This window comes from Mixophyes fleayi, chromosome 6 (genome assembly GCF_038048845.1).
Source record: "Mixophyes fleayi isolate aMixFle1 chromosome 6, aMixFle1.hap1, whole genome shotgun sequence".
Classification (NCBI taxonomy): domain Eukaryota; kingdom Metazoa; phylum Chordata; class Amphibia; order Anura; family Limnodynastidae; genus Mixophyes; species Mixophyes fleayi.
In genome coordinates, this window is record NC_134407.1 from 78,275,520 (window position 1) to 78,300,679 (window position 25,160).

General features: G+C 38.8%; 1 protein-coding gene across 2 annotated transcripts in view; it reads right to left on the reverse strand.

The window, feature by feature from the left end:
- Positions 1 to 25,160, reverse strand: part of RPTOR (regulatory associated protein of MTOR complex 1) — a 208,414-nt gene that overhangs the window by 148,658 nt on the left and 34,596 nt on the right. For both annotated transcript variants that reach the window (XM_075216914.1, XM_075216913.1), the window contains exons 2-3: positions 12,688 to 12,790; positions 2,758 to 2,840 (exon numbers count right to left, since the gene is read on the reverse strand). In XM_075216914.1, the coding sequence (XP_075073015.1) occupies positions 2,758 to 2,840; positions 12,688 to 12,790 (186 nt within the window). The remainder of the gene's footprint in view (positions 1 to 2,757; positions 2,841 to 12,687; positions 12,791 to 25,160) is intronic.

Here is a 25,160-nt window from a genome sequence, read left to right on the forward strand (position 1 = left end):
CGTGATTTGCTTTGCAATGCTGTCCCTTCCTGAATGATCAGAAGAACAGCAGAACTGGACTTTCTGCTTAACCCACTCCTTGCCATGGGCATATCTGTCTCAGCCTCACCGAGATATCATCTGCTAATAAAAGAATCTAAGGGAGCAATTGAATAACGTGTGAAACTGAGGATCAGAAGGCTCCTGTTGTGTCCTGGGGCCATAGAGACAAACAGAATGACCCCATGGTGTATTAGCAATGTGAGGTCACAGGATTGCAAAGCACCTGCAGAGATTATGCTTAGTGATTCATGTAAAAGAATATTGAACTCAAAAGAATAGTGCTCTGATATGGCAGTTACAAGAATTTTCCATCTTCAGAAGGCTTTCATTTATTAGTTTGTTTATACTTTTCTGCAACTTTTACAAAATATTTTTCTAGCTTTACTCTGTGCTTTTTAGACATACATTAATATTATAAAGGCACAGTTATTTTTTTCTTGCCCTTGGATATGACACAGTTCTGCTGTGCCAGAGAGCAGGTTTGTGTTATATCCTAAAACAACAAAGAATTAACTCTGCCCGATTACATAAATACATGGATAAAAAGCACAGAAGTAAGCCATAAAGATAAAGCATCATATTTAGCAAAATTGCTGGAAGCCATAAAACAAGCCAATAAATTAGAAATCATCTGAAGGTGTATCCATCCTTTAAGTTTAACATCTGCCAAATAAATGTATGTAAATGTATATTCGTCAAATTTCTACATGCCACAAAAGAAAAATGGCAAAAAGTGGTCAAATAGTCATGAAAATAATGATAGGGCATTAACAGCACCAAAAAAAATGCCTACAAAATTTCAATATAAATCACTTAGGAAGCTAGGCAGATAGTTCCAGTTATGCTTTTCCTTCGCTGTTCCTCGCTATACTATAAATTAGCATTTTCTAGAATTTATAGTCTATGACCAGAGATGAACAGAGATGGGGGGGAAACGATGAACAATTCATTTTGCCACGTGGTGTGGTTGGAGGAAGGACTGGGAACATGCAAAATTTTGCAGCCAAAGGCAGGATGAGGCAAATATTCTGAGGAATGGTTTTAAAAATGTCACTAATCTCTAGTTAATAGGTTGGTGTATTAGTGTATGGGATGGACACATGAGCTGTACTCATAAAATAAACATTTAATTGTATCTCATAATAAGTAATAATACATTTTTAAGATAACATATGCACTTAAAAACGTAAACCGTTGCTACATGGTGGGAATGTCACATACACAGACATAATCACCAAATGCCTCCTCCGACATTCACTGAGCACCTTGTAGAGGTGTAAGCAAAAATAATCAAAGTTACATGTGCTATAATATCTAGATATATGTGCAGGAGCACATAACACAAGACTTGAATAGGACCTCACGTTTAACTGAATCTGCCCCCGAGATTGGCAAAAAAATAAAACTGTTACCAATGCTGGAAAGCTGAACCACCGCATGTTTCTAAAGGGCAAATGCCATTACCCAATCCCACAATTCTACAAAGTGCTCAGGAATATTCCTTTGTGTAGCAGAAAAATGACATGTTTTGTATGTGAACTATGATAAGGTACAGTACACAGAACATTGATCATATTAGTGGCTCTTGATGCAAAGCCTTTCGCAGAGTACTTGCCAGCATCCACTAATTGCTTTTAAAAGGGGCTTTGTCACATAGAACAGAAGAGAGCTGCTGCCAGCAGTAGATTCTGAATGACTGCTACATCTCTCACCCAAGCCTCACACCTACTAATTGTATTACACTTTTATTTTGTTTGACATTGGGATGAGTTTACATTCATATTTGACAGAGATGGCTGGATAGGCAGTACATTCAATTATATTGGGTTTTGGGACTGCAGAACAGCGGCACGCTGCTTTCACCGACATGAAGTTATTATTCTGAAACGGATGCAGCAGTAAAAAGTAAGGAGGGTGAGATAAAGAATACAAGAAGCCTGAACACACACACACAATGACAATATATAGTGTTTGAATGTGAGCAAGTACATTTATTTATTAACAGTTATTTATATTGCGCCTACATATTATGAAGCACTTAATGGAGAATATTTAATTATTCAACATCATTCTCTGCCCCAGTGGAGCCTACAATATATATTCCCTGCCACCGGGACACACACTAGGGTTAATTCTACCAGGAGTCTATTAACCTACCAGTATGTCTTTGGAATGTGGAATGAAAATGTTGCACCTTGAGAAACACGTTGCACAAATATAGGGCCCTGGTCAGAATCAAACCCATGACCCCTGTTCTGTGAGGCAGCAATGTTAACCACTGTGCCACAGAGCACATCTATGTGTGCAACTCTTCAAGACATTTGAAAAATGTTTCAATAATGGGAGGAGACGTTGTTCCGACGCATATCAGACTTCCTGCCAAGAAGGATACTGCAGGGGAAACTTCCAGTACTTATGTACAGGTAACTGAACAAAATGTCTTGTAATGGTACAACCGTAACTTCCATCAGGGTATGCGCAAATGTTTACCGATATGTTGTAAATATTACAGGAGGCATTTTAAATTTGTATACGGTTGTAAGTTTTCATTTTTGTGTCCCTTTAAACAAAAATGAACTTGATCTAAATATTCAAAGTATTCACAATGGTAATGCTTAGTTGGATGTGTTCCTTACTTATAATGTTGAATTTGAAGATTTTGGACCAGTGTAGATTTGAATCAAGATCCAGTGACTGCAGTTATATAAAACTCACCCGTGGCTGCCAATTTTCATATTGTTTCTGCAGGTTGGCCCCAATGGTTTCCAGAGCTTTCTGGGGACCCATCGCCAGGGGATCTGCAAAACAAAAACATGAAAAATGTATTGTTTACATTCACATATACAGGAGAGGGGGGAGCGAGGGGGGAGCGAGGGGGGAGCGAGGGGGGAGCGGTGACAGTAAATAACTTTATCTGTAATTATAATTATATTATAAACAATTTCAAATTGCTTATATTCTTACAATCACTTAAACTTATGTTTCATAATCGTCCTTTAAAAGGCCTAAAAACAACTAATTCTAATTATATATAAATTGTCTCTCCATAACAGCTAACGAGTCAGTGGTGATACCAGCATTATCTCCTTTGTTTGCTCTACAAAAAATGTGGTATGCGTTGAGTCTATATTGAAAGCAATTTCTTTCTTTTATTAAATAATCATCAAGTTTTACAAGGGTAGGAGGGTACCCAGGTTAAAAGCATTCATTATTCTAAAACACCTTTTGGTAAATTCAGAAATTCCAAGTTGGGGGAAATACAAATATAACAAACACATTATGAATGCATTGTAGAGGTATAGATTTTACAGTGCACAGTGGTTAGCTGGAGCTCGACGGATGCTGGGCACAGCATCATAAAAGGTGTCCCCCATACACCCAGAAAAGTCCCCAATCTTAATTGATGCTGCAACCGAGATGAGAGACAAAACCACTTGATGTGAAAAGAACAGATGACGTAAAATAATTGTAGGTTTAAAATTTGTAGCATTACAATAATGCTCCTCTTCACATCTAGTATTGTACAACACAAACGCCTCCTCGTTGTTCATAGGTCATAGGTGATATGCTGTGTTATGTCTGTATAATAAAAGGCTATTCCATCTAGCTAAAGCTAGCGTATGATGCTGGTATATATTTATAAGCATATTTCAAGGATAGTATCCCCTTATATTGTTCTCTCTCATCACTGGCGCCTACAGGATTTGTCTCACGCTACCTACTTCTATTTTCCGGAACTCACTTCCACAAGCGAAAAAGACAAACCAAGCCCTTAAATGCTTCTTCTGAAACTCAACAAGCATATACCCTAACTAAACGACAAGTTATTTCATCTGATCTGTCAGAACTTCCCACTTACAAATGCACAGCTTATACAGCTTATATTGTCTAAATATTAGACATAGGTTATTGTCTAAATATTAGACATAGGTTATTGTTATAATGTCCTATATGTACGTCTTACTTTGTGCACAGATGCTGCCTTATATGCTGATGTATTATGAATTTGTAATAATAATATCCATAACTTGTTTATTTATAACCATGGCACTTCACCAAAGATTTTGAAACAATTCCTTACCAACTTAAACACCCTAAAATATCAAACTAAAAGAATGAATGTCAGTTATGAGACGTAGCTGCTAACATATACTAAGGAGGTGATGTCACATCAAGTGTAACAGAGAGGTAGAAAAACTCTTTCGTCATTCAGGTATCCGTCAGTGTACAATAGACCAAACTGTGGGTTGATCCCTTTCCTGGTTTTAGCAGAAAACAGGGATGTTTGGTTTACACACTCGTATACACTCCTGTGACTGACCATATAAATTACAAACCAAATGCAGGAGCATATTTTCAGCACCAAGAAAACACAAAGCACCAAGAAAATGAGTTGGCATTGACCATATGTAATGAATTATGATGGGAAGGGTATTTTTTCTTATAATCCATTAAAGTTTTCCTAATTAACACAGAACTCCACCATTTAAACCATTGTTAAACCTATGTCAGCGTTAGCCAATCCCATCTCTCCTGCGTTCAATTTTAAGACAGATGAATGGGGGTTGATGAACGTTCACTCAGATGAAAGAACATCTGGGGGGCAATGGGGGGGTAGAGCTTGGTAAGACTTGTGTACTTACCTCTGCTCTTAGCTCAGCTAACACAGAATGCAAGAGGGGCAAAATTGAATTATACTTGTGTGCACAACCCCTAATTCATATTTGTTTTTCTCAGGTATGGAAGCCTTTATCCAGAAGTCCTGTATTCAGAAAAGTCCAAGCGAACATCATGGAGCAGCAATGCTAACCACTGGGCCACCATGCTTGGTTATAAATGATCCTCAAGTGTCTCCTCCCACTATGAGGGGCATAGCTAAACAATTTAGTGACAAGGTGGATGTCAAGTGCAGTGTGTGGAAAGACTAGAGGTATTTTTAAAAATACTCTGCCAAATTATAAGACATCGCCTAAAACTGAAACCCCCTTGCGTCAAACATTTTGGATAATAGATCCTTTACTGTACATCACATTAAAACAAAAAGAAATGGTGGTATTAAAGCATGATATGACCATTGCAATTTATCAAGAACATCTCCTACCTTATCTCTCAATTTAAAAGTGAAGCAAATGTTTCCTGATTTAATGAGCTGGAAATGTCTGATATTGCTGAACACGTAACTCTCCCTCTGAGTATAGGCTCCCCTGTCCCAGTAAATTCTAGGAAATCGACTTAATCAAATCAAGAAGAGAATGATTTTTACTACCTCACACTAGTGTTCTCTTAGCAATAATCAAGTGAACAACTATACATTTCTTGCAAGGTGCAACAGATCAGATGCCCTTTATAAGCTACCTTGATTTCTCAGATATAGGCGTCAAATTTCATATTTGGTGAGAATGTCCATTAAGCTAGTACTGGAATAAGATATTGGCTGTTACCACACATCATTTGTAATAAAATCCTTCAAGAAAAAGAGATTTCAGTTTTGGTGTACAAAAAGTGCTTATTTCATCAATTACTGATCACAGTTCTATTCCTTATTACAAAATAGTAGTTTAAGATATAGTAACATAGTTGGTGAGGTTGAAAAAAAAATTTGTCTAACCCTTTCCTAACATATCTATTGAATCTGCCATCACAACCTTCCCTGGCAATAAATTCCATATCTTGACTGCCCTTACTGTAAAGAACCCCTTCCTTTGCTGGTTGTAAAATTTCCTCTCCTCTAACCGTAGGGGGTGACCACATGTCCTGTGTATAGCCCTTGGGGTAAAAAGTTCCCAAGAAAGTTCTCTGTATTGACCCTTAATATATTTGTACATAGCAATCATATCTCCTCTTAGACGCCTCTTTTCCAACATAAACAAGACAAAGCAAAACTATCCAGGAGTGGGATAAATAATATATGGGATCATGTATTACTACTTTGAATTATAATGATATTATCAATCACCAGCAGGAGATACATTATTCTTTATAATACACAAGTATTCCTAATGAACACTCGAGTCACTGTTTATACAGATGTGGGAATTCAATTAGTAGCGAAGTACTGATGGACATCACCTCGATGTCCAGCTGCGTACACTGCTAGCCAACACATTGAGGCGATGCATCTCCGCTGACTGTACCAGCAGCTAATTTATCCCCCCTTCCCCCCCCCCCATATTATTTGCTTTATTTAGTTTGTGCATATATCAGATTAACTTGTGCGTTATATATCAAAACAATGGAGGAGATAGCAGGTCAACAAACGATTTAATGGTAACATTGTACTATCAATAATTGTTTTAATCTGTGCATAAAAGGGTAAAAAGTATACCTGGAGATTTGGGACCTCACTTCCAGACTATTACAAAAGAGTTCTAAAAGAGCAAGATGATAGCCTGCAGAGTAGAGGGACTCACCTTAGGAGTTTGCTCTCAGAAATAAGACATATTGTACAGGCAGGTCCCACAAACCTGCCGTAAGCCATCAACCAATTAAATTGTTCTTCATATTTTAATATCTAGTATATGTTTAATTTTCCAATAGTTCCAATTTAAAAACAACTATATGTCTTTTTTATACATAACATTAATGGCTTCCAAAGGAAATTTAAATATTTGTCCTATAATCCCCCACCCATATCAAACTAGCACAACAACAGCATTCCCATTCACAAGCTTTGGGCATTGTGATTCTGGGAGGAGGCAGCAGGGATTCCAATAAAGGGAGTTCTGCAGTTCTACTAATTAGGAGGTTTATAACAAAAATTAATCAATGGCTTTTTGTATTTACTTCATGGAATCCTCTTTAAAGTAAGCAAAAAAATAATGCATTATTCAAAAAGAAGCCATGGTTCACTAACTTGCCACCCGAACATAACTTGGGTCCCAGCTTAACTATATATACTGATATAACTGGTAAATGGTTTATTTGCATCTAGGAGGTGTTACAGCCGACAAAAACAAAAAATAAAACGACTAATTAAAACCACTGCAGGGTTTTAAAAAGTCCATCTCTTCCTGGAAAGCATCAAGCTGAACTTTGTGACAAACCTCTAATAAGATCCTAATGAGCACTGCTTTATTACAATTCACAAAGCTACATGGCCTGTTGGGTCCTCGTGAGAGGCGGATTAGAAGCTTAACTCCGTTAACCAGAGATTGCCACTGCTGGGAACGTGCTGGATAGTGTTAACCTCTAGGTTTCTCTATTAGCAGTGAGCATAGGTCAGTACAGGAGAACATATTAAAGGGACCTGGCAGACAAATTTAAGTGTCGTCATGTCATTTTAAAGAGTAATAGCCGTTTAAAGATAACTATTGTACACCAAAATTTTAGGAGTTGTCTTTACTTTGGATTTGTCTACCTGCTTGGATATGTGGAAATATAGCTTAGTACTGTAGAACATTTAAGTTTAGCAATCATAGGAGAGCAGCTATTTTTTGCTTCCTGAAACAAATCAATAAGAAGTCTACCAATTCACTAGAAACCAGTGTGCCTTATGTCTCAGTGATGTCACTAGTGAACCGATAGACTACTTTTAGCCTAGGCTTTAAATGAAAAGTAAAATTGGACAGAAAAGTAATGTATAAAAGGCAAAATGGTACATGTAAGATGTCAATGTAATGTCCCAGTGCATATACCCATTATAAAAGAATATAACTTAGTATATGGTCTGTAATTCTGCATGGCTACTCTGCCAGCAGTGTCCCCTCTATATGTGTACATAAATGTACTGTACTGGAAGATAGCACCAACAGGTGCAGTGCTCTCCCCAGCACCTATTTCCCCAAGTGCTCCACCCGGCTGTTTTACTTTCCACTCGGCTCTTGGAGCACAACAGAGACCTATTTTAATACAATAAACCATTGTTTCTCCTGTTAGAACAGGCACTATGTAAGCACTACAGCCAGCAGTGTGTGTGACCACTGACCACTAGTCTGACCAGTCCTGGCGAGGTGTTGGCAGTAACCTCCAACATTTTTCATTATTATTGCAAAGTATTACAACTGTCCCCACCCGGCTGCCAAAATTTTCTGGGAAGAACACAAATGTATATTTAGTAATATTTTAATAGCAGAAATAAGAATTAGCACTTCATGGCTATTCATAAATTAGGGCAATAAGCTCCATCATTATACACCTAAATAAGTGTTGTTTTGTTTTATTACTGTGCAGTATTCCTGAAAGTGCTGGCACGAAATGAATATAACAAAGTGTAAAGTAAAGAACTTGGTGTGACAAGCATGTTCTACACATCGGGAGACGGATTTACGGGCCTCAATTTCAGCACTGCTATAGAAGTTGTGCTTTGAAACTGAAATCCATTTAACCTGCCCACATGATGTCCATTATGTACAGTGCGAACACTGCACGTCAGCACACGTCTCCAGCCCACTGGCCCCTCTTCCCCCCTCCTCTCTCAAGAGCCTTTCTCCTACTTGCCTGCAAGCACATATCACTACTCTTAATAGATTTTTACGTTCCAGCTTGTGAATTATGCCTGACCATAAAATAAAAAGGGGGAGAGACACCTGTCATTCCGAGAGTGGGTGGTGTTATATAAATGGAAATCATTACCTAGAATATCCATCTGGATCCCTGTGTCAGGATAACAGATTTAAACAACATGTTGCACATACTCCTACAATGCTAATTGCAAAGGCCTGGAGGTGGAGATCAGTCAAACTATGGTGCCCTGGTGCTGACAATACAAAGTATGACTTCACCAGTGACGGGTGGAATTTACACTCACGATGTGTTTGCAGGAATTGTGTCTGATCACTGTGCACTAGATTATAATATGCAGTGGCCTGGAGGTATAATCAATAATAACCTACAAAGGAGTAATTTAAGCAGCAGTGTTAAAGATACTCAGAAAATAAGCCACTCTTGCTCAGGAAGACTGACTTCGGCCATGCCAGGTTTATTTGATATTGTCCCTAACTAGTAGCTTAAAGCTCAAAGTCATCTTATTTCTTAGTGACTCTTCCTACAACACTTCATATCCTGAGCAGAAACTCCTATCCTGTCCTGCTAAGCGCTTACTAGGGTGAAAGTCTATCCCTAAATGGAAATGTTGTCTTGGCACAAGCTTGTGTCATGCTCCAAAAGCCAAGTAAAGCATTCCTTCAAATGGCTGACATCTATTTACAAGATATTAATCTTTCCCAATTAAGCAGGGATATTAATATTAAAGTACCAGAAAATCTAACATTTTATTTGCTTTATATAAATTAACTACTAACCGCATTAACAAATATATATTTAATGCCACGCATGTATAAAGTATGAGACAAGATGAGGATTAGGGAATATCATATTAGTCGGATAATAGCAACAATAAGGTTACATAAATATTGCCTCTACTCCTCAACTCAGATGGGGGCTGGGAACAGCACTGATCCATCTATCACAATATTACCAGCACTGACTTGACCTCATGCGTAACTGAGGTGGCCACCTGCAAAGGTTAGAGCTTGGTGAACTTGTTACACAGCAGCAGCTAGCATTCATTTTTACATACTAGCAGCCTCCATAACGCAATGTCAGTTTTCCACTGCAATTTATTTATTTAAACAATCAGTAAACATTTTTTTTATGGCCTCATAAAAGGCCTAAAATGATCATGAAAAATTTTTTTTAAAATAAAAATGAAATCAAAGAGGAACACCCTCTGTTTACTGCTCAGATAATAACATTGTTAATAAATCAATGATTATGGTTAACAAGTTGGCTTTTTAAAAATCCCCACTCTACAACAGATAGAAGTTAGCACTCAGATGTCCTAAACAGAACAAAAAAATGACAGTATTTTAGGTGGATCCACAAAAGGAAACACTCACTCTTCAAAATCGCAGCTTCAGGGATACTTTAAAAGTATAAGCATGCCTCTATATGAGCTAGGACTGAGGTTTACCCAACACCTAGACATAATAGAGGCAGATATTTTGTTGGTTGAACAAATATTCAGAAGAGTACGTCCTATCCGTTCAACAGAAACTAGTGACCACTGAGCATATGAATAGGATGTCATTTGTTACTAATGAATCAAAAGGCTACATTCTCCTGAACATTGTTTCAGTCAATCTGACAATGACTATATTTATGTTGCTAATGCTTGGTTTCTTAAGAGTTTGGCATCTTAGAGAATATATTACATGGTCAAAAGAATGTGGACACTCGGACATCACATTCTGACTCTTGTTGAATATCTGATTCCTAAACCATAGGAATTAATATGGAATGGATCCCAGCTTTGATGCCATAACAGCATCCACTCTTCTGGGAAGACTTTCCACTACAGTTTGGAACATAGCTGTGGGTATTCACATTCAATCAGTCACAAAAGCATTAGTCAGGTCGGGCACTGATGTTGGATAGGAAGGCCTGGCTCGAAGTCGACGTTACAATTCATCCCAAAGGTGGTCGATGGTGTTGAGGTCTCGGCTTTGTGTCAAGTTTTTCCATTCTTCCACAATCAGGAAACATTTTTCTTATGGCCCTAAATTTGTGCATGGGGGGCATTGGCATTCTGAAACAAGAAAAGAGCCTTCCCCAAACTGTTGCCACAAAGTTGGAAGCACACTATTCCCCAGAATGTCATTGCATTACGTATCATTATGGGTGGTCCAGGGCAAACCATGGTCCACCTCCACCAAACTTTACAGTTGGCGATATGCATTTGAACAGGAAGCCTTCTTCTGGCATATACCACACCCAGATTTGTTCGCCAGACTGACTGACGGTTAAGCATGAGTCGTCACTACAGAGAACTCACTTCCATTACTCCCGAGTCTCATGGCGGTATGCTTTACACCACTCCAGTCGATGTTTGGCATTGCTTGTGGTGATCTGAGGCTACTGTGTGGCAACCTTTCACGGAAACCCAATCCATGTAGTTCAATTCATGTACTGACATGGCTTCCAGAGACAGTTTGGAACTTGGCAGCAAGTGTTGCAAGCGAGGACAGATGATTTTTATGAGCTACGCACATCAGCACTTGGCAGTCCTGTTCTGTGAACTTGTGTGGCCAACCGCTTCGCTGCTGAGCTATCGTGGCTCCTAGAATTTGTCAGTGCACAATAACAGCACTTACAGATGATCGGGTCAAGCCTAGCAGAGCAGAAATTTGACAAACTGACTTGCTAGAAAGGTAGCATTCCATGATAGTACCATGTTGAAAGTATTTGAGCACTTCAGTACGACCCATTCCACTGCTAATGTTTGACTATTGATATTGCATGGCTGTATGCACGAATATCAACCCTTATTTTTGCACTGTGACTTTATTACCTTTGTCAGAGATTCAGGTTTTCAACATTCATTTTATTTTAACGTAAGATAAACAAGAAACAAAACACAGACACAATGCCACTGATGACACTGATCTATGTAGAGAAAATCTCCATGGGGAAAAACCTCTCCAACATCTGCATTATCAGACACAGCTAATTTATCAGTGTCTAAGATGTGTCCTGCTTGATAAATCAGCCAGCTACGTAAAATATACAATTTAGAAGAATAATGTATCTGGCCCATTAAAGACTAACCTTTTATAAAGGAAATATCCGTAAGGATCAAAAGGTCTTTGATTTTCACAACAATTTCTGTTGCATGTTAAACATGGTACACAGAGTCTTGAAGTCAGGTAATATACGAGTTATGATAAATTAGAAAATGACTGAATTACAAACTGAAGGGATTGCTTCCTATAAATTAGTGTTTAAAGTGGCCTGTCCAGTTAAAGTCACTCTACACAACAATCATTAACAGTCATTGAACCTCAATGCTGCTCAACAACTTACTTTGTCTCACTGGACCAGCAGTCACGTAGCAGATTAAGTCGCAAGATTTTACTTAAGGCAAAATAATTAATCTGCAAGAGGTCAGGTCATGGCTGCATCTTTATTCCTGGCTTTCCACAATCATGTTACTGTAAATAGATAGTGGTGGCCTACTGTACAATGAGTCACTTATATGTGCTTGCCCCACAGGCCATAAGCTGGCTGACCCCCTGTGTTTTCAGTGACTATACAAAAAATCTTGAATAACAGCAGTTTAAATAAAGAAATTACCTTTCTGTTATTTCCATTGGAGGAATTATAACCCCAATCCCCAAAAGTCTGTAATAGAGGTCTTCTCGTGCCAGAAAATATAGCACAATCCTTAGTAAAACTGGATGTCTGGAAGATTCATACAAGATGTATAGAGCTGATTCCCAGGAGGTTTTGTATACTGTATGAACACTAATGAATGAGGTGTGAGACCTTGGTGATTGTTAAAAGGTTCTGCAGGTGTCTGTAATACCCCTAAGATAAACAAATTAAATACTGTTCGGATTGAGAAAAAGTAACGTATCTGTAACACTACTTTAAGATAGTATGTGGCTATATAGAGCCAAACCCTTTTTATGGCTCTTATGAATTGCATCCTTTTCAACAAATTAAGTGGTTTGTAAACTACTTTAGGACACAATAAATGTAGATTGTGTAGGCACCTACAGTAGCTTTAATATTTTACGTATATTATTTGTATATTAAGACTACAGTGTGGTAGTTGCTTTTGGGAAAACTTGTGAAGGTAAATTAGTATCCATAGTACTGTAATTCTGCCTCATTTGTGTGGATCATCAATGATTATTAGAAGCTTACCAATCCAACACTCCAAGCGGGCACATGGGGTGGTCTTTACCACATCCGGAGGGTCTACTCCTACGTTGAGACACAACACGAGAGCCACACTGACAGTTTTCATCTACAACAAAAAAAAAAGTGAGAAATTACATCTGAGAATTGTTTGAACACTGCAGATGAACAAAATAGACAAGAACAACATTAGACAATAGTTGTGTAAATGTGATTGCTGCAACAGAGAACTAAAAGGAAGATCCAAAATGGACATGATCTCTAGGACATATATACATAAAGCATAACCAGCTTTCCATTTTGGATGAAATATCATAAGTTAAACACCATAACAATAGACTACAGTAGATGCAGTAGTTCTCCCAATATCTGGTGCACATCTGGAACTTTGGGGAACCCACCAAATAGTAGCTCATGATCCCAGCCAAGTAAACGTCTGGGATGAGGTTTACAATATTCCAAAAATCAGTTTTAGGTGGAATTAGCTCTCAACTAGTACAAAATAACCATGTCTCCCCTTCATAGCAAAAACAACTGTGTTTTACCAACAATGGCTAGAAATTTTGTATTTGGCCTTGTGTGCAAAAAGTAATGTATCAAAGGTAACCAGAGATGTACTAGGAAATCCAGCGCTCCTCTAGAACAGGGGTCAGGGAACTTTTTTAGCTTTACCCCCCAATATATTTAGATACGCCGACGTTACCGCCTTGATTTGAAAGGAAGGAAATCATATATTATTAATTATTGGAATTCAAAATTTTATTTAATTTATTCAAAATTTCTTTGAAAGCTTCAACTTCCAAACTTCAGGTTTTGGAGAAATGATGTTGCTTCATTTTTGATACGAGAGTATCAATATTGGGGCATTTTGATGTCAGAGCAATTTGGAAACAGTCTTCAGTGTCCAATCGATTTCTCTGCTTTGTTTTTATGTTCGTTAGAGTGGAAAATCCTTGTTCGCAAAGGTAGGTTGTTGCAAAAGGCAGCAACTTTTTGACTGCCACCTCATGTGCAATTTTGATGCCTTTGCAGCTGTCGACATCCACAAATATGACAGGTCTGTTTTGTTTTCAAATGCAATACGTGCTTCATTATTGCATCGAAGCTCAAGAAGTGCCTCTGCCAACCCTTGAGGCTCTTCTGGTACAACAGCAATTTCACATTTAAAGGGGTCTACAATCCAACTGACAGCATGTGAATCGGCAGCATTACCCCCAGGAATTTCATTTTTACCCCATTTGGGCTAATTTACCCCTGTTCCCTGACCACTGTTCTAGAATGACATATTTCACTTGCATGTTTGTAAAAACCAAGGAGACTTACAGATTTTGAATATTCGTCAAACACAAGTTTCTGTCTCTGACAATATCCATGTTTGTAATAAAAACTGCACAGCACCACAACTCACGAATGCCACATGCAATTCTCAACACCTGTTCTTAATCTGTAAGTGTGGATAATTGCAAAGTACTACTGCTGCAGTATGAGGCAGAAATCTTAGCATTGGCTCTACATTTATTATCAATCTTTAGATTTATAAAGTGCTGACATACTATGTGCAACGCTGTACATTGAGACACACATATACATATTGTTATATTTAAAAGTGAATTTCTCAAATCATAAACCTGAATATATTAGGACTATGCTTAATGCTCCGATCAAATGTTATTGCATGATAATGCCAAGCAGGTATTGGAAATGCAACTCCTGGGAATAGTGTTGCATTGGAATCAATGCTACAGTGATGAGTAAAAATATAAAGCAGACACGGCAGGCAAATCTTTTAGCTAGTAAGGCTAGAGGAAGATACTTAGTTAACATTCAGAATTAGGAGGTTGTTGATAGTAAATAAGGTGAAGACGACTCAACCTGTGATGTTGGCATAGAAGTCTAAGGGAAAGCAGCTCTCAAATGGAGATGAGAGATTTTGGAGACGTACCGGAGACAGAGTTTTCCTTCACAATTAATAAAATAAACGGATGTCTAGTGGAAGAATTGTGTCCCTCCAATAGAATTTCAGAGACTCTAGCAACTGTACCAAGGCATATCGGAACATTCTTCATAGCCCATGGTAGCCCATCACCCTATTAGTACAGGATCAGCTGTTCTGTAAAGTAGTTCACAAATGTATTTTAGAGAGTATTATCTAGTTCAAATGTAAGTGCACAGAAAACAATTGTGTTTTCCTGACCTATTATTTTGCTTCCTTGATCTCTAAAATGTGTCTCCTTTAAATCTTTGGACCAGATAGGTTATAAAAATAAGTCACACACATAAACATGGGGTTACGGGTACAGCAAGGAAGCATTCTCCGAGAGAGGAGAGCGCTTAGAATAAGAGGTCATGCTATGAAGCCGATAGGAAAACGTGACACACACAGGCTTTACACAATAAAAGGTAAGTGCATGGCACTGCCTAGCAGAGAAACAGGGAGAAATACCTTAACCGAATTATGGAGGAAGAGCAGAAGTTATGAGAGCATCTAGAGAGCAGACACGTTTTAATATCTTCAGAAAGAGAGAGTGGTCTGCCTTTGGGCTATACGGGAATAGTGTGATAACAATATAGACTACACCTGAGTATGTTTAGATGAGACTGGCAAAACAGTATGTTATCACATATGTCAGCCCTGATAAACGTCTCTGCTTGTGACTATTCAATGACGCACATTATCGGTTTCGATAATATAGAATTCTTCTTACTGTACAAAACAAGGATGCAGCTTTAATTAAAGCTACGTAAGGTTAAGAAAGTCATTAAAACAGTAGAGGTGCCAACAAAAAATGTAAGCAACTCCAAGAAAGGAAATTTGCATTACAGCTTTATGACTGAATTTAGTACTGATGAGGTTTTCTGAGCACGACATGTGCCAGAGCTGAGAGAAAATTCCCATCTGCAGACAGATTGCTTCAGTGTAGGATAGTGCTATTCATCACTGCTCCAACTAGAACACTATTTTTCCTAAATAGAGAGTTGTATCAAGTCACTTCAATTAACGATAGTAATTTCTGAAGTCTGCTACACTGATTCTTTATCATTTGGCATCTGTAGGTACAGTTTGGATGACATTCCAGTTTATCTCAGATGAGGAAACAACATGGCAGCTCTCACTCATTTAGATAAATAAATAAGATTTGTGGAGCAACGTAACTAAAACACTCTTATTAAAAGAGCTACAAGTGATAAACACCCCACAAAAAGAGAAGCTGCCATCACCAGTGCTGCCTAGATGTGTGTCATGAAGGTTCAAACTTTTTCAACACCAGCAAAGCCACCCGCTACCAGCCTCCCCCGGGTCTTCATTAGGATTCTGAGCAGGAGGAGAAAAACACTTTCAGCAAAGCCGGAGTCTTTACAAATGTATAATTTATAAGGAAAGCAAGAAAACTAGAGCGTACAGCAGACATGAGCTACTAGCAGTACCAACAAACAGCAGATTCATTACAAAAATGCTGGTAATGGAGTATTTACTTGGAATACGGGGGCAGAATAAATGTACATTATTGTGGCATATATGTATTAATCAAACTGACCGCACAATATAATCAGATTCAAATGTTCACAGTAGTAAAAGTACAGCAAAAACAAACACTATACATATTAAAGCACTGTGCTCCACGACATTCTTATAAGAGATTTTTCATTTTGATAACAAGAAGGAAAGCTGTATGAGAACTACATGTGCAGATATTAACAGATTTGGGACTGGACATATCCCTTGAGCCTGGAAGCCTGTTATTGCCGGTCAGGCTCGTTGTATATACAGTTATCTAAAGCTGGCTACACATGCTACAATATCGCAGCCTGTATAGAGAGTGAAAATTATCTAAATTGTTAAAACCATTATCAGGCATACGTTTGGAGGATGATTGCCATCAGTCTGTGCCGTCATCTTCTGGCCACAATGGAGCCAGAAGGGATCCATCTACTAGGCCCAAGAACTGTACAGGTCAAATTGAGTGATGATCCTCTTGGGTCAAGTGACAGAAAAGCATGTATGTGGGCACCTCTAAAGTTAAAGCCACCATTTCACACACACACACAGATAATTAGATACACACACACAGATCAACCACAACATTAAAACCACTGAAGAGTGAAATGGGTAACATTGATTATCTTGTTACAATGACACCTGTCAAAAGGGTGGGGATATATTAGACAGTAAGGGAACCGTTCTTGAAGTTGATGTGTTAAAAGAAGGAAAAATTGGCAAGTGTAAGGGTCTGATCTTTGACAAGGGTCAAATTGTGATGACTGGGCAAGTGGGTCAAAACATCTCCAAAACGGCAGGTCTTGTAGGGGAGTATCTTATTTAGAGTGGTAAATACCCATCAAAAATGGTCCAAAGAAGGAAAACTAGTGAACCAGTGACATGGTCATGGTCCTATCCCACAGAAGAGTTACTGTAGAACAAATTGCTGAAAAAATGAATGCTGGCTATGAACACACAGTGCATTACAGCTTGCTACATAGCCACAGACCGGTCAGAATGCCCATGCTAGCCCCTGTCCACCGCCAAAAGCACATACAATGGGCACGAGTGCCAGTACTGGACCATGGAGCCATGGAAGAAGGTAGCCTGGATTGATAAACCACATTTTCTTTTACATCATGTGGAAGTCGTTTACCTGGGCACCAGGATTCCCTATGGGCAGAAGACAAGCCGACAGAGGCAGTGTGATACTCTGGGCAATGTCCTGCTGGGGACCCCCTTGGATCCTAGCATTCTTGTGGATGTTACTTTGACACATGCCACCTACCTAAACAATGTTGCAGACCTAGTACACCCCTTCATGGCAACGGTATTCCCTGATGGCAGTGGGCGCTTTCAGCTGGATAATGCGCCCTGCTACACTGCAAAAATTGTTCGGGAATGGTTTGAGGGGCAAGACAAAGAGCTCAAGGTGTTAACTCTGTCTCCAAATTCCCCAGATCTCAATCTGATCGAGCATCTGCGGGATGTGCTGGAAAAACAAGTCAGAGCCATGGAGGCCCCACATTGCAACATACGGGACTTAAAGGATCTGCTGCTAATGTCTTGGTGCCAGATACCACAGGGCACCATCAGAGGTCTTGTGGAGTCCAGGCCTCGACGGGTCAGAGCTGTTTTGGCAGCACAAGGGGCACCTACACAATATTAGGCAGGTGGCTTTAATGTTGTGGTTGATATATAGGTATTCCTAAACTGAATAATATAATCTGAAAAAACTTCAGCATTTACATGTAACTAAATATGTCTGCCGTGCTTTCAGTCCTCTACAGCATATGGCCATGTTAGGAGAGAGGAGATTCTCTAACAGAACACATACAGTAACTGACAGCTAGGCAGACTTTGAGCAAAAATTCTGTTTTAGATTGATTGATTGATGGGGCTATGCCAATTATGCCAAGGCAACTCAATGTCAGCCTTTTGACCTGTGATAGGACACTGTCCTAAAGAGATGGGAGGAGTGTCAGCTGTCTGAATGGAGTGGGGAGGTAATTCTTTACTTGGTAAAGCTGGGTACACACTACAGAAATTTCGACCAACTTTTTATGCCAAGCGATTTTACATGCGATCGATGATCCGATCGCTCGGTCCATGGACTGCATACACACTAGCCTTGTTTAGGACGATAAAGGGAAGAGCGGATGTCCCTTTAGCGACTTTTTACAGCCATGTTGACGTGAGCAATGACTGTAATTTCGTACTCACTGTTGTGGATCGGTCGGAAGTTTATACACACTACACAGCGGAAACGAGATTGGAACGAAAATATTAAACGGTACGACCAACCAAATGAGCCGATAATCGTCCATTTGGGCAGACTTTCGACCATCGTGTCACTGCACACACTGACCCGACTTTTAAACGAGCGGTCGTATGTCGGCTGTTTGAGCCGATTATTGGACGAAAACAGTGTAGTGTGTACCCAGCTAAACAGAGCTGTGTCTGTAATCTCTGAAAGACACGGAACACCATATTTTGCCTTTGTGGTTCATATCTCAAATTTCCATTGTGGGGTTGAGTGGTCCTTTAGGCTGGTCGCACATGCAGTGATACAGAATCTTACCCCAAGTGGCAGGATTATTGTCTACGTTGGACAACTGTTTGTGGTCAAATCGGATGAGATCTGATTGTTCAGATGAACACTGAGGCTGAGCACAATTTGATAATAGTCACCTTCCAGCCGCATTTTCCACTATGCCCAATGATATTGGGGCCACACACTATGATGTATCAGCCAACACATCTCATCCCTGCTTCCTAGATTTTTCTTTTTGACTGATGAGTACATTTTAAATATTTTAGCAATTTTAAAACTTCTATATTGTAGATACAGGGCACTGCAATCATTTGTACTTTAAACAACTTAATTTTATGGTGTAAAAGCATGCTAGTGTTTATTTGTATTTCTCTTTCTTTTTTTCCTCTCTTTCCTCAAGGGTGTGGATCAGTATGTTAAAAGGAGAGGCGTTAATTTGAGCAAAATACTAAGAAAGCTGTGGTTGCATGTTGGTATGACAGGAAAAGTTTAAGGGAACTTAAGTTGAAAATATATTTTTAATCATACTAAATTACAGATGTTTTTGTTGAATAAACCTGGATTTTACATGTATGAGAGATACTTTATTGAAATGTAATTTTGTAATAATGATCTTTCATAAGAAATCGGCCACTGGATGTCACTGCTGCATGAAATACTTTGTTATCTTATATTACGTAGAGTAATTCATATAACAGCTCTGTTGGATCTATGTCCCAATGGGACTTCTCACATTGGCAGTTTTATTGCAATCAGAGCTGCCCATAACCATAACTGAGAACTGTGTTTCTGTGGGTTGCACACTCTCTAACATGTGAATAGAGAGCACATTTTACTTACTAATACTAGTGCTGGATTCATGGTGCACAGAATTTATTTTACCAATGCTACACAGCTTAAGGGTGTAGCAATCCATATAAATTTTAGCATTCCATATATAACTCTGTAAATTCCCTTTGGTAAAATCAACAGTGAAGTAATTTGAAATTAGTGCGTGCAACAGGAAAGTGTGGAAGGGAAGAAACCTTTTCAAGTGACTACATATCTCTGCACCACCACTAACAGTCACTCCCCATCCTCAAAGATAGTTCAAACACCTGTGTCAGATTGCTTACTGATCTTTGTATCCATTGCTTTTATTCTCTTTAGGAGCAGAATCTAGCTCCTACCTGTATCAAATGATTCTCATTCAGCCCAAAGAGGCACTTTCAGGCTCATATTTATCTATGGGTGCCGATTGGCAGGTGAAGAGTCGCACTTCTTGAGCACATAGGTCATATTCCTACCTAAGGCCTTGCTCCTGTAGGCAAGTATGAATGATGGGAATGTTGAGGACAAGTCTACTTTGGGGTTAGTGGCTCAATTTTGACTAATCACATGGCTCAATCAAGAGACTGTCATTTAATGTTGGTTAGCTTCATTTATTTGTCTGCTCAGTTTCCTGAACCAGCAGAGCCCCAAGAATAAACCACTCTATGGGGGAGATTCAATTAGAAACATATACATGTGATGTGTCTCCGGAACGGCCGTGGAGACACCTGACGCATATTTTTTTAGTGAAATATCCGATCATTGTAAATGGGTACTATGTAAAACACTTTCTGGACGGTGTATCTCAATACGTGGAAGACAAAATTTCCACTTCCACGTCTGCTTGGCATCTCTATTTCTCACACACAATGTAAGTCATGAAATTTGTCTGAGTGGAAACCTCCATACAAATACAATTGTTTTGGTGTGGTTTTTTTTTAGTCCTAAGACGTGTGCATATGAAGGAACAGAAACTGCATTGCAGAGGAAAAGATCTATAATACATAACCATTTGTGCTGCATGCCCATCCACTACTGAGAGTTACAATCTGCATCTAAAACTGCACAGAATGCTTATGCTAAATTGACCTTTTCCAGCATCGCAGGCTGTGTTTAAATAGTTGTGTCATTGTTATTTTAGTATTGTGTTTAATTATTGATAGATACCACATTTTTGTATGACACTTAAACCAAGAATAGCCAATTAAATGATAGTAGGATATTTGCTGAGTACTCACCAACCAAGACAATGAGCAATCAAACATTATTTTGCAGAATTCCTGTGAAACATATCCTTATGCAGGGTCAGTGAAAGGATACTAGGGACCCCTCTCCCTAATCACCTAACAGTTCTTGGACTGTATATAAGCATTCTGCCTGCTGCTTGTGCCTTTATAAAGTCAAATAATTACTTGGCGACTACTAATATCCTTATGTTTTACATTAGGTGGCGTATTGTTATAGTTATATACCTATACTGGTTTGCTGTGATGCCCACACACCACAAGCTGGTCCTTTTAGTAATTGCAGGGCATAATAAGCTGATCAATTAGGCTGTTTAATATGTTATTACATTAATTGTTTGCACTAAAAGGAAAACTGATTTTAATACGGAGGATAAATATATTTGGTGCAAATACACATATCATCATTATCAGCTATTTATATAGCGCCACTAATTCTGCAGCGCTGTACAGAGAACTCATTCATATCGGTCCCTGCCCCAAAAGAGCTTACAGTCTAAATTCCCTAACATACACACACAAACAGACACAGACTAAGGCCAATTTAATAGCGGCCAATTTAATAGCAGCCAATTAACCTACTAGTATGTTTTTGGAGTATGGGAGGAAACCGGAGCACCCACAGGAATCCCACACAAACACAGGGAGAGCATACAAACTTCTCACAGATAAGGCCATGGTTGGGAGTTGAACTCGTGACCCCAGTGCTGTAAGACAGAAGTGTCCACCACTAAGCCACCATGTATATATTCTTATTCCATCTTTAAACAGGAGCCTGTGCTTGTAGGAGTTTCTTTTAAAGGAAGTCCTTTCACTGCTTTACATATTAGTCATATTTAATATGATTATTACTGAGGGCATTTTAAAAACCACTTCGTTTTAAATCATTATATCGCACTGACAATGCAACTAAATACGCAAAATAGCATTGCCTCACAAAACCAAAAGCATATGTATTTCCCCACAACTACCCTTCGGTTTTCCTTTAAACCCATAATATAACTGACAGTGTTAATTTACATAACTCAATATCCAACATTTCATTGCTTTTGCTCAGTTTTGCTGTATGTGTTTTGTACGTCTCATATTATATATCCATTTGCTTGTCAATGTGTTGCCATCATTTAACTGAAAATAAGAGGTTAAAAAAAAGTATGGGTTTATCCTGACTTGGAGTGATGTACATGTCTCCATCATCATCATTTATTTATATAGCGCCACTAATTCCGCAGCTCCTTCCTTTAATTTATTACTTGTTCCACATAAAGGACGTCAGTGGGAAGTCTATAAAATCCGATTTGAAGCATTCTTCATAAAGGCCTAATGCCAGCTGGAGCCAACATAGGTAACCAGACTAATACCCGCTCTTAAATTTATCTTATGCAGAATGTTGCCGCACGGACCTACTGTCCTAACAGGATCTGCCTCCACCTCTCCCTAGGAGCCAGGCATTATACTGAAAACTACCATTGACTTGAAACATTGCTTGCCACGCAGCCTCAATAATCCTCAGGCCCATTTGCTCTGTGATAAATAAGAGAAACACATAATTGTTCAAGAAAAACTTGCTTCGCTGAAAGAAATAGAGAACTTGCAAACCATGGCAGTAAACCTATGCCTTCTATGACACAGCTGTCAATGAACTTGTGCTGGTAAATCAGTTTCACCCCTCTGGTTCAATACATCAATTTGGTGCCTGAGGCAGTCGGTATATAATTTGCCTGCCTGAGGACAAGGAACCTTTAGGTGAAAGCAGAACAGTTGCCCCATTAATCAAGCTGTTTTCTTGGTAATAGTTTACTGTACAAACAGTAAAATATGTTAGCACAATTAAACACAGGGCTGGATGTGAAGATTGTGCTATATAACAAAGTAATGAAACAAATTTATTGAAACCAATAAGTACACTGGAGCTTATATAACTGGTGCAAAGCGCAAAGACAGACTGTAACCCGTAGCAACCAGTCATATCAGCTTTTACCAGGCTGGTGTAGTCAAAAAAAAGAAAGCAGACATTGGACTGTATGCTATAGGTTACAGAATGATTGCTCTTTGCACCAGGTTATCAAAAGGGCACCATTATTGGTATTGTTAGGAGAATACCAGTAGCAGGATTGGGCGAGTTCAAGAGCTTATGCACTATCTTTCTCTGCAAGTCACCAGATACGTCCCAGCTTTCATGGCCTCACCCAATATAAATATGCAGTTTGTGTGTCAGTCATAGTGTGAATACACACCTTCAACACAAGGCTTCTGCTTTTAATAACATGGCCAATATGACCCTGCTGCAGTAATAACAGGGTGGTCCTCTTTAGCACAGCAAGTTTAGTAATCTGTATGAAAGTACGTGAACGGTTTTAGCTCTGAGGTGCCCCTGGAGTACACCCACGCAAACTGTTTTTGTTTTTTTAAAGCGCAGCAGCATCATTACATCAGGTCTGCAAACAAACAAAACAAAAAAAAAACAAAACACTGCAGGTCCTCCCTGTTATCGTGTAACCAGCCCTGGCTGGCAAAGTGTATTGCTGGAGACTGCAAAGCTCGTTGCCCCCCTGCCTTAGTGATAAACATCTCCAGGCTATTTATTTGGGGTATGTAGGGCATGCTTTTTTTCATTTATTTATTTTTATAACAGTAGAGACAAGTAGTGATACTCATCACCTAGTCTAACTAGGGCGTTCCCTCCTTCATGTACTGAGCGTGCATGTGTATGCCCTCAATGCATTGAGACTAAATACATCTGGTTTTTTTTTTAATTTTACTTTTTAAGTAAAGCACATTTTTACGTTCAGCAAACAAACTTATGTTCATACCTAAATCAGGCCCTATAACAACAAATGGTCCTTAGTATATAAAGTGTGATCACACTTCTTCGTTTCCTACTGTAAAAACAATAACTATGTCATCATATACAAATTCACACCTAAAATGTCACATTGTGCCAAGCTTTTTCTTTGATGACATAAAACGTTACAGCTAACAATAGAAACTAATACTAGAGAAAGAAGGGTTTTGTTTAGCTGTCACACATACTTTCTGATGTCTACAATTAAGATCTGCAGTCTGTTGGCAAAAACACCCAGAGGATTGTAGTTTGTTTGCTCACCAAATGTAACATAGTTAAAACAGAAACATAGCAGCCAGTACTGAACTTAATGTGCTTTGTAAATCAAGATCTTAAACATTCTCTCACAGAGGTCATTGGTTCACAATTGAGAAGCTGCATTATAATGAAAATAGGTTCATCTCATCAAACGAAAGCCAGCATTTCTGATGTTGTCACAATAGGGATCAATGCCATTCCCTATCTGCTGTGAATGTACCTGCTGCAAACGTATATAAAACACTGAGTGTGAACAAGCCTTAGGTCTGCATTTAAAGGTTAAACTGAACTTTTTCATATACATCTACTAAATATTTAACAGACACAAAAGTTTATTTTACAAATCTATGTCTCTGCTAACTTGCTTAGATACACAGTCTAGCAGAGTGTGTCTAACATTACCTGGATCAGAATGCTAGGCCCTTCAGTGACAGGGGATTACATTCAGTCCTCTGTTACATCCTGTCCCTGCTTACGGTCAGCTAGTTTGATATTGTTTGGAAAAGCTTTTCACAATGGTGAGTTAAAAGTAAAACCCACTAAGGCAGATGACTGGGAAATTGGGGACAGACATACACAGAAGGTTGCACCCAATTCCTCCTCCTGAGAAGAATATGGAAACAGGTAAAGTAATAAACACACTGCATCCAGCAAGATAGACAGGAGTTTCTAAAGAGTAAAGATAATTATGTGGTATTTTACAAACTATTTAGAATTGTTTTTTTAAAAATCTACAAAGTAATGAACTAGTATGGGGTCTTTTCAAGCAATATCATTTCATGTGTACTCCTCCTCTACATAAGCAATGCATTCTAGGGATAGAAAGATTCTATGAGGATAACAGTAATGTCATTAGCTCCTGGTAAACTCAGATGACATGCTCACAAATAGGTGGCTCAACACACAAAATGGCTGCCTCTGTGCCTCAGTGATGTCACCATTCCCTGTGAATAATGCTTCAGCTCATAGATATGTTGCCCATACTCTGTGTAGGTAACAGGTACACTGCTGGTAAGCAGCAGAAGGCTGCATAGTGGAGCAGTTAGCAGATTTTCATTTACAGCTTGTTAAACTTTAACTCTCAACTCTAAATCAGGTATGCTACCAATCCCAGATGGCCCCTTTGTAGGAAATATCCACTCTGAAAAGCAATCGCTTAATTACGTTTAAGCATTTCACTACTGATTTCCCCATTTCCTAAAGCGTCCCAAACTCTTTAGATTTTAAGATCCTTAACAGCGCAACTTCATTACATTTTATTTCATTGTAAGTCTGTGACATGACTTTACC